General features: G+C 41.9%; 1 protein-coding gene across 1 annotated transcript in view; it reads right to left on the bottom strand.

Annotated features, from left to right (window-relative positions):
- The window catches only part of LOC134222773 (protein sax-3-like), a 121,824-nt gene that overhangs the window by 27,720 nt on the left and 77,751 nt on the right, over nucleotides 1-16,353 (bottom strand). The window contains exons 6-10 of the mRNA XM_062701929.1: nucleotides 4,372-4,460; nucleotides 3,741-4,175; nucleotides 2,184-3,200; nucleotides 1,952-2,117; nucleotides 1,400-1,887 (exon numbers count right to left, since the gene is read on the bottom strand). Of these exons, the coding sequence (XP_062557913.1) occupies nucleotides 1,715-1,887; nucleotides 1,952-2,117; nucleotides 2,184-3,200; nucleotides 3,741-4,175; nucleotides 4,372-4,460 (1,880 nt within the window). The 3' untranslated portion in view covers nucleotides 1,400-1,714. The remainder of the gene's footprint in view (nucleotides 1-1,399; nucleotides 1,888-1,951; nucleotides 2,118-2,183; nucleotides 3,201-3,740; nucleotides 4,176-4,371; nucleotides 4,461-16,353) is intronic.

Genomic DNA, 16,353 nt, shown 5'->3' with positions numbered 1-16,353 from the left:
TAAGACTTTCATCTATGAAATTATGTGATTTTAGCTTGTTTCACAGGTCTTACTTGAAACATGTAAGCGGATATTGAGCAGCACTTCCACTAGGAGTCCAAAATGGAACATTTACCCTAAACTTGAAAGTGCCAGTTCGAAGTTTTAAAAAATGCCCAGTCTTAAAAAAGGCTGGTGCACCTCCCAAAACCATTAAAACGTAAATCTATCAAAAGTAATCTTGCCCTGCAAGCAGGGTTAATCGATAATTATTGAACTGCTTCTATGAGATATGAGACAGCACACCTACTTTTCAGTTGACTCAATTCATCTATTTGATCCTGATGCTTCAACTCTTTGGTTACAAACTTGTTTTCGGCTTCAATCATATTGTATGCAGATGACAGCCGTTTCAGGGGGCTGGTTTTATACTCCCATAGAGTATTTTTCCAGTGTCTCTATTTCAGACATAGTATTTTTTTCAGACGGGTTCTCATCAGGTATGGGAAAAATCGGTTCATTTAGCGCTAAACTTTCACTCGCATCTACACACAATCGCAAATTAGGCAACTGTACACGAGCCCTTCCGAAATTTTCAATTTCGATTGTCTGCCGTTTGGCTTCAGTTAGTAACGAATCATGCCAAAAAACAAACAGACAAAATTCATCACCGGATCTTTCCCACAGATAGCAAATGATGCGTAGCCGAGTATTTGTTTACATACGGATCGTAAACGAATGGAATCGCAATTGAGTGTTGAGTGAGGATTCGGCAGAAAGAATCAGGCCGCAAAACGAATCATTGAGTCTAAATTGAATCAATCTTCTGAGTCCAACTCAGTGTTTTCTGCTGCACTCACTACACATCGGTTCATTCTCATCTCTCGATTTCTTTTCGCACTATTTGTGGTTTCACTTCTTCCTGCTGGAGGGCACTCAGTAGGTATTCATCGTTTGTTGGTTCGCTTTTGGGTTGAATAGCATTCATTTTGCAATCGTGTATTCGCTGATGGATAGGGATTTTAAATCGGTGTGGTTCGTGTGAGTGAGTGAGATTTCCCATAGCTGGGTCTCATTCTCAGACAGTGTCTTTTCATCAGAAAGTGTATTCTTTATATAGACAGTTTTTTTTTCGCTCAGCCAGAGTGTCTCTCTGTCATTCTTCCTACCCATTTATTCTCTATCTTCCAGTCTCTCAGTTCTTGATGTATATTACGCATGATATGTAATGTGCAGGGACGAAATTATTTTGCAATAAAATACTCGAAAAGAAAGTTTCCAAAATAATTCTAATATTTTTTTCTACGTAAATCGATGGGCTATTTATGGTACGATAAAATTTGTTTGACCGAACTGATGAAACCTTTTCTCAAAACCAATCAAACCCGAAAAACGAAGTCATTATTAGTCATCCACTTACCATAAGGGCTCAACTGCTTCCAGCCCGTAATTGTCGGCGATGTTAACTGTCTTCGGCGGAACATTTCTGGGGATCTCGTATTGTTGGTTGTCGTGCAGGCCGTTGTTCCCCCCAGCTGTCGGTGGTGATGGTTCCGTTTTTCTTTCAATTCGATTGAAATCTGCCGCAAAAGTAAGTGTCGTTAACATCTGTTGATCGCTGCCGGAAGCCCTCCTCGCCCTCTGGTGGCGATCGCTAGTAGAAGAAATGGCTCGGCGGGAAGGCATCCGTTGGACTGATCAGGTAGTGATTGTGGGTGCGATGCGGGGCCAGGTCTCACTTGTAGCCACTGGTGCGTCGCGAACAGTAGGAACTGGCCTGCGAGCTGGACATGGTTCCCACCAATTCAGACGGGTAGACGTGGTTCAGCTGGTTGATATCCAGCGGTTGATGAGCCGGTGGCGGATGCTCCGGCGGCGGAGGAAGATAGTCGACCCAGTTCGGTGGAACTGTTGGGGGGAATAAGAATCGCAATTCAAATAAAATGTGGCTAGAAAGATTGTTATCAATTACCTTGATTGCTGTTAACAACTGGTCTTGGGTATCCGTAGAATGATCGAAAACTGGAAGACGTGGATGAAAAAGTGTCGTGACCTTGATAGCTCAGGTCACCGTTTTCGCTATGTGGAATACCATTGATGATCATGGTCGTAGCGTACGGAGTCGGACTTTCCGGAGACTGAGAATTCGAAAAAAAAATGATTATTCTATCCAATCCCAAGAATCATGGATCAATTAAACATACCTTTCGGCAGTTGTAGAACGAGGTCACGCCCCTCGGATCTACCTCTGCATAATCTGTGCCTCCATCGGACAAAGCTTGATTCGGATATAATTGATTCCCCTCCAGCAGCTTTATGGAACTTAACCCGGAATCCTTATCCGTATCGCAAGTCCTCCACCCGCGGTCGATCCAAATCCCATTATCCTTCCTCGAAACGCTTAGATTGGGAAGGTCACTTCTGGCTCCGATGGGGACTGTCACCACGGGTTTACCCAAGCCCTGACGCCGCTTGAAGAAGATCACCCCACCAATGACAGTGAACAGCAATATTATGAACAAAGACAGCACAACGAAAATCATAAACCACGTCTCGTGCAGAAAATTGTGATGCCGAAAGTCTTCGTAGTCGTTGTAGCTGTTGTGAACCCCCTGCGGAACGATCACAAACGAGGGATCCATCGTTAGGTGAACCGGCTTGGAGTAGGGACCGAGTCCTACTCTGTTGAACGCGCCAACTCGGATACTGTAGCTCGACCCGGTTGTCAGGTTATTGAGCATTACCGAAGTCGTGGTCGCATTCAGCGTCATCTGCGCTAGCAATTTGGAAATATTTCCGGCCTTGACTTGGATTTTATAACCTTGCAGAACTCCATTGAGTTGATCCTTTGGTGGAGGACTCCATCGCACCCAACCCGCCGTCAAGTTCAACATTCCGGTTTGGATGCCTCCCGGAGCGATTGACGGCAGGTCTTCCATAGTTTGTACGATTCGGGCATTGCTTGGTTGACCTTCCAGGTTTTTGAAGTATGGCGTGAGGAAAAACTCGTATTTGGTAAATTTGGCTAAGTTGGTAATGATATGCTGTTCGATTTCGTTGTTTGGTATTGAAAGCATTGAGTAGCGTTGCGAGTGCGAGTCCAGTTCCCGATAGCGAACATAAAATCCTTCGACGAACTGCTCAGAAGTGCTCACGTGCAACAGCCATTCCAGTCGAACCGACGTCGATGATAGCGGGATAATGTCAATCAGTTCCAAAATCTGCGGGAAAGAAGCAAAAGAGAAATGGCATTGGATGACGTGCTCAAGGACGATTCATTCTCGTCAGCTCCGACCACTTATCATCGGAATTGCATCTTTGGCCCCATCTGTTGGCATGACAAAGCCCACCCAAGTGATTGCCATATGTCAGTCAATTCTCCTCCTTCAACCCCGATAGATACTACACACACGCAAGTGTCACGAGACACATCACATTAATCATGCTGCGAAATGAGTTCTACCGTCAGCGAATATGTGGAAGGAATCAAATCATGGGAGTTTCCGTGAAGGAACGTCTTCCTCAAATGTAGGTCATCCAATAAATCACAACAAATAAGTTAAGATGATTTGGCGTTATGCAATCTACATTCCGACATGATTTTTTCCTTTTTGTAGGACCAACTCGAATTCAATCTAAACCTCATTCTATCATAAAAATCTATTAAATTTGAAATATGGCACAGGCGGATTTGCTGTCGCACATCTCCACTTTCAAAATTTCATTCATCAAACGTCAAAAATAACCCTTTTCACACTCACCTTTCCACTCAGCACGTTCCGGGCGCTTTCCATCTCGGCGGGCACTGTCACCCGGTCGTCGGATGACAGCGTGCGAATCGGCACCGAAATGGCAGATGGCCCCGAGCAGCCGTACGCATTTTCCGCTCGGACTACGAAGAGGTAGGACGTCTCCGGTCGCAGTCCAGTGACGGTGGCAGTGTTGCCAGCCAGTTGACGAAGGGCAATCTGCCAACCGCCAGCCGTTTGCGAGGACGTTGGAGGAAGGTTGTCGGAATCGTCCAGACCGTACTGCTCGATTGTGTAGGTGAGCAGAGGGCCACTGGTGCTGCGAATTGGCCAGGCCAGGGTTACGTTACTGTTTGTGATGTTGAGGGCTTTCGGCGAGCCGGGCGCTGCTGGGAGAAGCTCGCCGTTGAAGATGCGCTGTTGCGAGGTGGGGAGATTATCTTCGACCTGTAATAAATGTCAGGAAAAGCAATGAAAGGAAAATAATGACCAACGAATTAAAGAAAATTATTCCGTTTGCGCCTGGAATTTCAAACAAACACATTCGACAAATTTATTCATAGATTGTGTTTGCCTGACATTCATCTTCAGTTTATAAAGACACTGGCAAGGGGTCATGCTACGAAAGGATTTCCGCACTTACCGTCAAGTATGCACTCCAGGCGGACGATGCTATCGTTTGTCCAACTCGTGCAACGCACCGATACCAGCCACTGTCCTGAACTTGCAAATCTGAAAACATAAATCATAGAGGTTTGGTTTGCGGGTTAGAATCGTACCGATTGAACAAATGTTTAGTTAATGCTTCAGTACTGAGCTCCTACTCTCATAGGATGACTCCAAACGTTAGAGAGACGACGAATGGGTGTGAAGGTTTTCGGAGATGCAATATTGCACTGCAAGATGTACGACATTCGACTGGAAAGAATATGAACACTGAAGATATAAAACAGAATTATTTGCACAAGTCCAAAAATGTGGAACGAAATGTTTATGCTGGTTCAACTTCTTTTCGGACATGAGTATTGTATAACCGGAAAAAGTAAAACCATTATGCGTTAAACAATGCTCCGTCCAGATTTCCGGAAGAGTATAATACAGAATGACAATAAAAAGGATCTAACATGATAGCATGCATCTGATATGACTGCTGTCGAATGAGCAAAAATGTTTCGAAATGAGAAAACTGTCTGTAGATCTTTGTGTTGTGATAATGAATTCGTTATGGAAATAACATTAGAGTGCATCTTGAAACTAAACTTCTATTTTGTCTTTTTAATAACTATAATAATTGCTGCTTTCGTCAGGGTTAGATTATTGGAATGGATTTAAATTAAATTTGATTTTTTTTAATTAGGTTTGGATTGCATTTAGCTTGAAAGTGGAATGGATTTTTATTGATTTTCGACTGGACTTTGATTTGAATTGAATTTGGGATGGATTTGTATTGGATTTGGATTGGATTGGGTTCGGATTGGATTTGGATTGGATTTGGATTGGATTTGGATTGGATTTGGATTGGACTTGGATTGGATTTGGATTGGATTTGGATTGGATTTGGATTGGATTTGGATTGGATTTGGATTGGATTTGGATTGGATTTGGATTGGATTGGATTGGATTTGGATTGTGTTTGGATTGGTTTGGATTGGTTTGGATTGGTTTGGAATGGTTTGGATTGGTTTGGTTGGATTAGGTTGGTTTGGATTGGTTTGGATTGGTTTGGATTGGTTTGGTTGGTTTGGATTGGTTTGGTTGGTTTGGATTGGTTTGGATTGGTTTGGATTGGTTTGGTTGGTTTGGATTGGTTTGGTTGGTTTGGATTGGTTTGGATTGGTTTGGATTGGTTTGGATTGGTTTGGATTGGTTTGGATTGGTTTGGTTGGTTTGGATTGGATTGGTTCGGATTGGTTGGATTCGGATTGGTTTGGATTGGTTTGGATTGCGTTTGGATTGGTTTGGATTGGTTTGGATTGGTTTGGTTGGTTTGGATTGGTTTGGATTGGACTTGGATTGGTTTGGATTGGTTTGGTTGGTTTGGATTGGTTTGGATTGGTTTGGATTGGTTTGGATTGGTTTGGATTGGTTTGGATTGGTTTGGATTGGTTTGGATTGGTTTGGTTGGTTTGGATTGGTTTGGTTGGTTTGGATTGGTTTGGTTGGTTTGGTTGGTTGGTTTGGATTGGTTTGGATTGAATTTGGATTGGTTTGGATTGATTTTGGTTGGTTGGATTGGTTTGGTTGGTTTGGATTGGTTTGGATTGGTTTGGATTGGTTTGGATTGGTTTGGATTGGTTTGGATTGGTTTGGATTGGTTTGGATTGGTTTGGATTGGTTTGGATTGGTTTGGATTGGTTTGGTTGGTTTGGTTGGTTTGGATTGGATTCGGATTGGTTTGGATTGGTTTGGATTGGTTTGGATTGGTTTGGTTGGTTTGGATTGGTTTGGATTGGTTTGGATTGGTTTGGATTGGTTTGGGTTGGTTTAGTTGGTTTGGATTGGATTTGGATTGGTTTGGATTGGTTTGGTTGGTTTGGATTGGTTTGGATTGGTTTGGATTGGTTTGGATTGGTTTGGATTGGTTTGGATTGGTTTGGATTGGTTTGGTTGGTTTGGATTGGTTTGGATTGGTTTGGTTGGTTTGGATTGGTTTGGATTGGTTTGGATTGGTTTGGTTGGTTTGGATTGGTTTGGATTGGTTTGGATTGGTTTGGATTGGTTTGGATTGGTTTGGATTGGTTTGGATTGGTTTGGATTGGTTTGGATTGGTTTGGATTGGTTTGGATTGGATTTGGATTGGATTTGGATTGGATTTGGATTGGATTTGGATTGGTTTTGGATTTGATTTGGATTGGATTTGAATTGGATTTGGATTGGAATTGGATTGGATTTGGATTGGATTTGGATTGCATTTTGATTGGATTTGGATTAGATTTGGATTGGATTTCGATTAGATTTGGATTGGATTGTGTTGGATAGGGATTTGGATTGGATTTGAATTAAGATTGGATTTGTATTGTATTTGGATTGGATTTGAATTGAATTTGGATTGGATTTGGATTGGATTTGGATTGGATTTGGATTGGATTTGGATTGGATTTGGATTGGATTTGGAATGGATATGGATTGGATTGGATTTGGATTGGATTTGGATTAGATTTGGATTGGATTTGGATTGGATTGGGTTCGGATTGGATTTGGATTGGATTTGGATTGGTTTGGATTGGTTTGGATTGGTTTAGATTGGTTTGGATTGGTTTGGTTGGTTTGGATTGGTTTGGTTGGTTTGGATTGGTTTGGATTGGTTTGGTTGGTTTGGATTGGTTTGGATTGGTTTGGATTGGTTTGGATTGGTTTGGTTGGTTTGGATTGGTTTGGATTGGTTTGGATTGGTTTGGATTGGTTTGGATTGGTTTGGATTGGTTTGGTTGGTTTGGATTGGTTTGGATTGGTTTGGATTGGTTTGGTTGGTTTGGATTGGTTTGGATTGGTTTGGATTGGTTTGGTTGGTTTGGTTGGTTTGGATTGGTTTGGTTGGTTTGGATTGGTTTGGATTGGTTTGGATTGGTTTGGATTGGTTTGGATTGGTTTGGATTGGTTTGGATTGGTTTGGATTGATTTTGGATTGGTTTTGGATTGGTTTGGATTGGTTTGGTTGGTTTGGATTGGTTTGGATTGGTTTGGATTGGTTTGGTTGGTTTGGATTGGTTTGGTTGGTTTGGATTGGTTTGGATTGGTTTGGATTGGTTTGGTTGGTTTGGATTGGTTTGGTTGGTTCGGATTGGTTTGGTTGGTTTGGTTGGTTTGGATTGGTTTGGTTGGTTTGGATTGGTTTGGATTGGTTTGGATTGGTTTGGATTGGTTTGGATTGGTTTGGATTGGTTTGGATTGGTTTGGATTGGTTTGGTTGGTTTGGTTGGTTTGGATTGGTTTGGATTGGTTTGGTTGGTTTGGTTGGTTTGGATTGGTTTGGATTGGTTTGGTTGGTTTGGTTGGTTTGGATTGGTTTGGATTGGTTTGGATTGGTTTGGATTGGTTTGGATTGGTTTGGATTGGTTTGGATTGGTTTGGATTGGTTTGGATTGGTTTGGATTGGTTTGGATTGGTTTGGATTGGTTTGGTTGGTTTGGATTGGTTTGGATTGGTTTGGATTGGTTTGGATTGGTTTGGATTGGTTTGGATTGGTTTGGATTGGTTTGGATTGGTTTGGTTGGTTTGGATTGGTTTGGATTGGTTTGGATTGGTTTGGATTGGTTTGGATTGGTTTGGATTGGTTTGGTTGGTTTGGATTGGTTTGGATTGGTTTGGATTGGTTTGGATTGGTTTGGTTGGTTTGGTTGGTTTGGTTGGTTTGGTTGGTTTGGTTGGTTTGGATTGGTTTGGATTGGTTTGGATTGGTTTGGATTGGTTTGGATTGGTTTGGTTGGTTTGGATTGGTTTGGATTGGTTTGGATTGGTTTGGTTGGTTTGGTTGGTTTGGATTGGTTTGGATTGGTTTGGATTGGTTTGGTTGGTTTGGATTGGTTTGGATTGGTTTGGATTGGTTTGGATTGGTTTGGATTGGTTTGGATTGGTTTGGATTGGTTTGGATTGGTTTGGATTGGTTTGGTTGGTTTGGATTGGTTTGGTTGGTTTGGATTGGTTTGGATTGGTTTGGTTGGTTTGGATTGGATTTGGATTGGTTTGGATTGGTTTGGATTGGTTTGGTTGGTTTGGATTGGTTTGGGATTGGTTTGGTTGGTTTGGATTGGTTTGGATTGGTTTGGTTGGTTTGGATTGGTTTGGATTGGTTTGGATTGGTTTGGATTGGTTTGGATTGGTTTGGTTGGTTTGGATTGGATTTGGATTGGTTTGGATTGGTTTGGATTGGTTTGGATTGGTTTGGTTGGTTTGGATTGGTTTGGTTGGTTTGGATTGGTTTGGATTGGTTTGGATTGGTTTGGATTGGTTTGGTTGGTTTGGATTGGTTTGGTTGGTTTGGATTGGTTTGGATTGGTTTGGTTGGTTTGGATTGGTTTGGATTGGTTTGGTTGGTTTGGTTGGTTTGGATTGGTTTGGATTGGATGTGGATGGTTTGGATTGGTTTGGTTGGTTTGGATTGGTTTGGATTGGTTTGGATTGGTTTGGATTGGTTTGGATTGGTTTGGATTGGTTTGGATTGGTTTTGATTGGATTTGGTTTGGTTGGGTTGGTTGGATTGGATTGGTTTGGATTGGTTTGGTTGGTTTGGATTGGTTTGGTTGGTTTGGATTGGATTTGTATTGGATTTTTATAGGATTTGGTTTGGATTGGATTGGATTTGGTTTGGATGTGGATTGGATTGGATTGGATTTGGTTTGGATTTGGATTTAATTTGGATTAGATTTTGATTTGAATTAGAATTGGATTGGATTTGGATTAAATTTGGATTGGATTTGGATTGGATTTGGAATGGATTATGAATGGATTTGGATTGGATTTGGATTTGTTTTGGATTGGATTTGAATTAGTTTTCTGATTTGAATTAGTATTGGATTGGATTTGTATTTAATTTGGATTGAATTGCCTTGGTTTTGGATTAAATCGGTTTGTATTTTGGTTTGGATTAGATTTTAGATGGTTTGGATTGTTAGACCAGCTTTGACCTGGCTTTTTCATGAAAACAAAAGGAAATTGATTTGATATTTTCCAACCATGCTGCGAACTATCAAATGATTGCTCGAACAACTCCATTTTAAAACGAGGACAAATCAGCAACAACAGTTTTTATAAATATATTTTTTTTACTATGGTAGGCTCATTTGCCTTGGATCGTTACGAAGCCGAAATCTTGTTTCACAATATTATTTATCATGATTTGTATACAATATTGTTAGTTTTGGGGAAAACGAACGACTCGTGGTTTGGTCTTACAACATAAATTCCTTTGGGGGATAGTCAACGTTATTTCACAATGTTAAATCCAATCGCAAAGGTTTTTTTTTAAGTCAAAGCAATTTTGAAAAGAAAAATTCACAGCTAAAATTAAAAAAAAACATTTCCCATAGCATTACATAACAGAATATATTGTCTAAAGAAATATTTCTTCTGGCAATAAATTCTGTTTTATTTGTTTCTGGTCTACAAATCTTAAACATACTCCACTAACTGAATCACCCTAATCCTAAAAATCGTTATTGTCCGCATTTTTTGTATACAACGATACCAACGTTTGCATGGCAATCGGAATTATTGAACAGGAATAATATGAGTAACCAATACAAAACAGCCAGTCAATGTTCAACGAGCACTTGAAAATTTTCTTTGGCCAACCCCGCCAGCTCCTGCTCAAGATTCTTCCCAAATCGGAAATTCAACCCTCACCAACCAAACACAGTTCGGAAAAACGACAACGGAACATCCTCTGCTGCATATTGCATCGGTCTTTCCCGTACATGCACTGACAGTCACTAATGGAAAATGGTCGTCGTTTTGCTCTCAAATTCAAATTGAGACTTACTTCTCGGCAACCAACAACGGCGACGACGACGACTTCTCTGTGGTGGGTGGGTCTGAACATGGAACTGCACTGCAAGCAAAAGCTCCCCGTTCCTACGAAGTGAGTTCGATTCGAAGAAGCACAACAACCAACAACACACTCGAATACAAACTCCGGTATTTTAGTTGGCCGTAGATCTGTCCCGGTGTTCCGGGTTTTTAAGCTTCACTCGGTGTGTCAGTGGGAGAATGGAATCCACTTCTCACTTTGTGTGCAAAACGGGTATCCTTCGCCTGAAATCCTTAAAATATTGTGCTGAAGCCGGAGACAGTCGGTAACGCCGGAAAACCTAGAGAGGCGTATAAATATGTAAGCTTTATTGGTTAAATATAATCGGGAAAGCATGGTTCAGTCAAGAAGGTCTTCCGTGCAAGTGGGTGGTAAAAGATAAAGGTATCTATCGCCGTCGGAATGCGGGGAGATAGCGCCCGGTGAGTGTGTGCGAAACGGTTCTGCCATGGAGGGGCACACATAAAATGTAATTCATTGTTTCCGCAGAATCCAACACATCCTTTTGCGTTCCCAGTTTGATGTGGGCGAGATTTGCAATTCTAGACGAAGTAAAATGGGACCTACAGGGTCGACACGTACCGGGTTTTCACTGTCCTGACAGGTTTATGGTTTGGTGAGGCTTACTGTGGGGCTCACCGCACCTCAAGAAGACTGTGGTTAGGTGATTATGAGCTGTGGGCGGGAGAAAAAGATGCAGTCGAGTGGTATTCCTTTGAACTATTGCTGCAGTGGTTGACAATGTGCAGATCGTTTATTTATTTTATTTGTTGATTTTTAGTTCTAATGCTGAAAATGGTTTTTGCTAATATGGCAGTGTGGCAATTTGTAAATTTAAATTTAATTTGTGGCAGTGTGTAAATTTAATTTTTGGTGTCTGGTTGAAGTTCATTCCGTAAAGTGTCTCCCGAACAAAGATGTATGGAAAAAATGAAATTTGGCTAAACTTTTTCGGGAAAGATTCGAAAAGATCTGGTATCATGTGTCAACATCTATTTTTTTGTCTACTTTCCGATTATTCGTGTGGTGAATTGCGCCAAAGCGGGAAATTGACTGGTGCAATGTTAGAATGAGGACGCTGTCTTTGTTCTAGATCTTAGGGCTTGTGCTTGCGGAAGACCTTGGATAACATAAAGTATGTAGGATAACAATTTTAACCTAAAAATGAATTCAACGCTTCAAAACTACTCTGTGGTGAAGTTTTGAACGCAATATCAGGTTTTGTCCGGGATTTCTATGAGGGCCCACTACTGTACGATCACTTGAAATATTCGTTCTTTGAGTAGTCAGAAAAATCGTCAATGAAAACATCACAATGAAATCGATTAACTGTAAAATTTGTTTAAGTCAATCATTTTAAAACTTGCTGAGAGCTCGAAATCAATTTTAAATTATAATTTGGAAGTAATACTTTAATAACGAACTGATCAAATATTCGAGATTCGAAGGAAACTTAGCAAAAAGTGAATAGTTATAAGTTAAATAGTTTACATTTTAAACTCATCACAAACTATAAACGATGCAAAAGTTGAAGGGGTTGAGAACCACCGATGAAAATCAGCGCTTTCATAGTTTCCTCGGCAACGATATGTGTTTTCAGGCCAGGTATACAGTGTTGGGAATAAAAAAAGTGAATAATGTAGTTTTAAGTGAATAATTCATTTCAATTGTAGATTTTGCACGTATAGAAGATTTTTGAGCATCCCTATATAAGAACAAGGTATTGACGAATTTCGCGCCAACTCGACCAGCGGTTGGCAGCACCATTTCAGAATCGAATAAAACTTGGTGGGCATAAAGATATGGTATTTCTAAAGTATTTTCTATGGTATTTCTCTGCATACTTAGTTTTTCAAAAATTGTCAAGAGTAACATTTGATGAGGGCCTAATTTTTTTTCATTGATTTTTTATAAATCGATGTAACTCTAAAATGACAAGACCTACAAAAAGGTGTTGTATGGCGGACTGTCGTGAAATTCCCTGAAGTTTTTTGGAAAAAAATCCAAAAAATAAAAAAACGATTTCTACACTGAAAAAAATTAGTTTCAAAAATTAAAATCGATATTACAAAAAAAACTCATCTCAGAAATCGATGAAATTTTTTCTGCAGATAGGTACTTCAAGTATCAAACTTTTCTGGGAATAATGTTCCTGTGACATATTTAAGGAAAAAAAGTTTTTCCAACAAAAACTTTTTCCATATCCATATTGAGTGAAAATTTATCAGCGTGTTTTATGCCTACAGCGCCAAATATAGGTTCAGCAGCCTATCATCAACCAACGACACATTTTGGACGTATAAAAATTTGTTTAGGAAGCAATTTACCATAATCTAACATATTTGTGGACCAACATTTGAAAAGGGTTTACATTTTCTTTGACTTTTTGTATCGAAGTAGTTTAAAAACAATTGAGTTTACAAAAAAAAAACAAATATTTGCTTTGAAAACGGGCTAATGTTGCCGAAACGAAATTGAAGTGATATTTAATTGTAATAGAGGTCAGACTCGATTATCCGGAGTATCGATTTTATTTTCACTCCGGATAATCGAATCCTCCGGATAATTGAATCACCACAAAAAAATCAATTTAATTGCAATTAAATGACAAAAAACTTATGTTTTATTTTATTTACAACACTTTTTTGTAGGTCTTGTCATTTTAGAGTTACATCGGTTTTTTTTAAAATCGATGAGAAAAAAATAGGCCCTTTTCAAATGTTACTCTTGACAATTTTTGAAAAACTAAGTATGCAGAGTGGCTTAAAAATACCATATCTTTATGCGCACCAAGTTTCATTCGATTCTGAGATGGTGCTGCCAGCCCCATAGAAGGGTTGGCGCGAAATCCGTCTATTATTCTTATCTCACAACCATTAATGTGCTAGTTATCTAATTTTGTTTTTTTGTGTGTTTTTGACGTGTTTCTGTGATCAGAGGACTTGGAAACAAAAAAGTGAACAACATAGTCTTACACAGCTTTTTCCGACTGATCATGTAAGTATCGACTAATCTCCTGTTCAAAAGGTTGATACTGAGCTGTTATAAATTATTAAGTCAAATTAAACTCAAATTTCCTACAAATTCCTTTCATCTTCATCTCTCTATCGTCTCCACTTAGTAATACAGCGGTGCTCAACCTGGGATACATGCACCCCTGGGAGTACCTTTGCTAGCCACAGGGGGTACCTCGGACAAAAATGCGAAATGGCGGATGTATTACACTTCCAATAAGAAACCATTATTGACAAACTTTTGATTAATGTGTAATTTTCTATTCCTTAACTTTATATTGTACATAATACATATGCATGACGATCAGTATATCAAAGCCTGTTGAATCATATCAACCATAACTAACACAATGAATGAAAGACTGTGGGACAAAAGATCAAAAGGACAAAACGTTGGGAAGCTAAAGGAAGCATGACGAATTTCTCCAAAAAAGCTTCATTGCAAGAGGCTTGGAAGCATGTTTATAAGCGTCTCAGAAGCCTCCTTCCAAGCAGCTCGTAATCTTTCTTTCCAGAGGCTCGGAGACTTGGAAGCCTCGTTTTAAGAGGCACGGAAGTCTCCTTTCAAGAGGTTCGAAAGCATCCTTCCAAGAGGCTCGGAAGTCTCCTTTCTAGAGGCTCGGAAGCATCCTTCCAAAAGGCTTCGAAGCATCCTTCCAAGAGGCTCGGAAGCATCCTTCCAAGAGGCTCGGAAGCATCCTTCCAAGAAGCTCGGAAGCATCCTTCCAAGAGGCTCGGAAGCATCCTTCCAAGAGGCTCGGAAGCATCCTTTCAAGAGGCTCGGAAGTCTCCTTTCAAGAGGCCCGGAAGCCTCCTTTCAAGAGGTCCGGAAGCCTCCTTTCAAGAGGCCCGGAAGCCTCCTTTCAAGAGGCCCGGAAGCCTCCTTTCAAGAGGCCCGGAAGCCTCCTTTCAAGAGGCCCAGGCCTCCTTTCAAGAGGCCAGGAAGCCTCCTTTCAAGAGGCCCAGAGCCTCCTTTCAAGAGGCCCGGAAGCCTCCTTTCAAGAGGCCAGAAGCCTCCTTTCAAGAGGCCCGAAGCCTCCTTTCAAGAGGCCAGAAGCCTCCTTTCAAGAGGCCAGGAAGCCTCCTTTCAAGAGGCCCAGAGCCTCCTTTCAAGAGGCCAGAAGCCTCCTTTCAAGAGGCCCAGAAGCCTCCTTTCAAGAGGCCAGGAAGCCTCCTTTCAAGAGGGCCCGGAAGCCTCCTTTCAAGAGGCCCAGGAAGCCTCCTTTCAAGAGGCCAGGAAGCCTCCTTTCAAGAGGCCCAAGCCTCCTTTCAAGAGGCCAGGCCTCCTTTCAAGAGGCCAGGAAGCCTCCTTTCAAGAGGCCCGGAAGCCTCCTTTCAAGAGGCCCAGGCCTCCTTTCAAGAGGCCGGAAGCCTCCTTTCAAGAGGCCCAGAGCCTCCTTTCAAGAGGCCCGGAAGCCTCCTTTCAAGAGGCCCAGAAGCCTCCTTTCAAGAGGCCAGAGCCTCCTTTCAAGAGGCCCGGAAGCCTCCTTTCAAGAGGCCAGGAAGCCTCCTTTCAAGAGGCCCAGAAGCCTCCTTTCAAGAGGCTCAGGAAGCATCCTTCCAAGAGGCTCAGAAGCCTCCTTCCAAGGGGCTCAGGAAGTCTTCTTTCAAGAGGCTCAGGAAGCCTCATTTCAAGAGGCTCAGAAGCCTCCTTTCAAGAGAGGCTCAAGCCTCCTTTCAAGAGGCTCAGAGCCTCCTTTCAAGAGGCTCAGAAGCCTCCTTTCAAGAGGCTCAGGAAGCCTCCTTTCAAGAGGCTCAGAAGCCTCCTTTCAAGAGGCTCAGAAGCCTCCTTTCAAGAGGCTCAGGAAGCCTCCTTTCAAGAGGCTAGGAAGCCTCCTTTCAAGAGGCTCAGAAGCCTCCTTTCAAGAGGCTCAGAGCCTCCTTTCAAGAGGCTCAGAAGCCTCCTTTCAAGAGGCTCAGAAGCCTCCTTTCAAGAGGCTCAGAAGCCTCCTTTCAAGAGGCTCAGAGCCTCCTTTCAAGAGGCTCAGAAGCCTCCTTTCAAGAGGCTCAGAAGCCTCCTTTCAAGAGGCTCAGAGCCTCCTTTCAAGAGGCTCAGAAGCCTCCTTTCAAGAGGCTCAGAAGCCTCCTTTCAAGAGGCTCAGAAGCCTCCTTTCAAGAGGCTCCAGAAGCCTCCTTTCAAGAGGCTCAGAAGCCTCTTTTCAAGAGGCTCAGAAGCCTCCTTTCAAGAGGGCTCAGAGCCTCCTTTCAAGAGGCTCAGGAAGCCTCCTTTCAAGAGGCTCAGAAGCCTCCATCTTTCAAGAGGCTCAGAGCCTCCTTTCAAGAGGCTCGGAAGCCTCCTTTCAAGAGGCTCGGAAGCCTCCTTTCATGAGGCTCGGAAGCCTCCTTTCAAGAGGCTCGGAAGCCTCCTTTCAAGGGGCTCGGAAGCTTGCTTCCAAGTGGCTCGAAAGCCTGCTTTCAAGAGGCTCGGAAGCTTGCTTTCAAGTGGCTCGGAAGCCTGCTTTAAAGAGGCTCAGAAGCCTGCTTTCAAGAGGCTCGGAAGTCTCCGCTGGTGGAGACTGTCAGAATTGGAATATGATTCATCTGTCATTCCCATACAAAATCGTGTATCAAACGAAAAGAAGACCTGCCAAATGCAGCACATGTCGGTACTCTTACTTACAGGACTCTAGTCGCCACTAAGGGGCACTGCACGGACTGCTTTGTTTCCTTCTCACTGCTAAGAAATAAAAAGAGGCTGGGGTCCCCCCTTTCAAGCGGCTCGGATGCCTTCTTTCGAGACACTCGGAAACCTCCTTTCAGGAGGATCGGAAGGAAGACTTCTTAAAAGAAGTATTCCTGGAGAGATTTTTGAAGGCACACCTGAAAACATTTCTGGAAGACTAAACGAATCAATCTCTGAGGGTATTTTTTTAATCCCTGAGGGTTGATTTTCCCAATTAATTTTTTTATAAATTTATGAAATATCACCTGGATGAATGGGTACTGGAGAAATATCCGAAGCAACTCCTGAGGTACATTCTCAAGGAAATCTTGAGAATATTCGAAAAAGTATGATGATAGATTTACTGCATGCCTGATATTGGTCCTAATTCCAGTTTCAAAACAGGGTTGTGTTTAATTACTG

This window comes from Armigeres subalbatus, chromosome 3, assembly GCF_024139115.2.
Source record: "Armigeres subalbatus isolate Guangzhou_Male chromosome 3, GZ_Asu_2, whole genome shotgun sequence".
NCBI classification, from domain to species: domain Eukaryota; kingdom Metazoa; phylum Arthropoda; class Insecta; order Diptera; family Culicidae; genus Armigeres; species Armigeres subalbatus.
The sequence above is the reverse complement of the archived record's forward strand: the minus strand, read 5'-3'. Positions and strand labels throughout refer to the sequence as shown.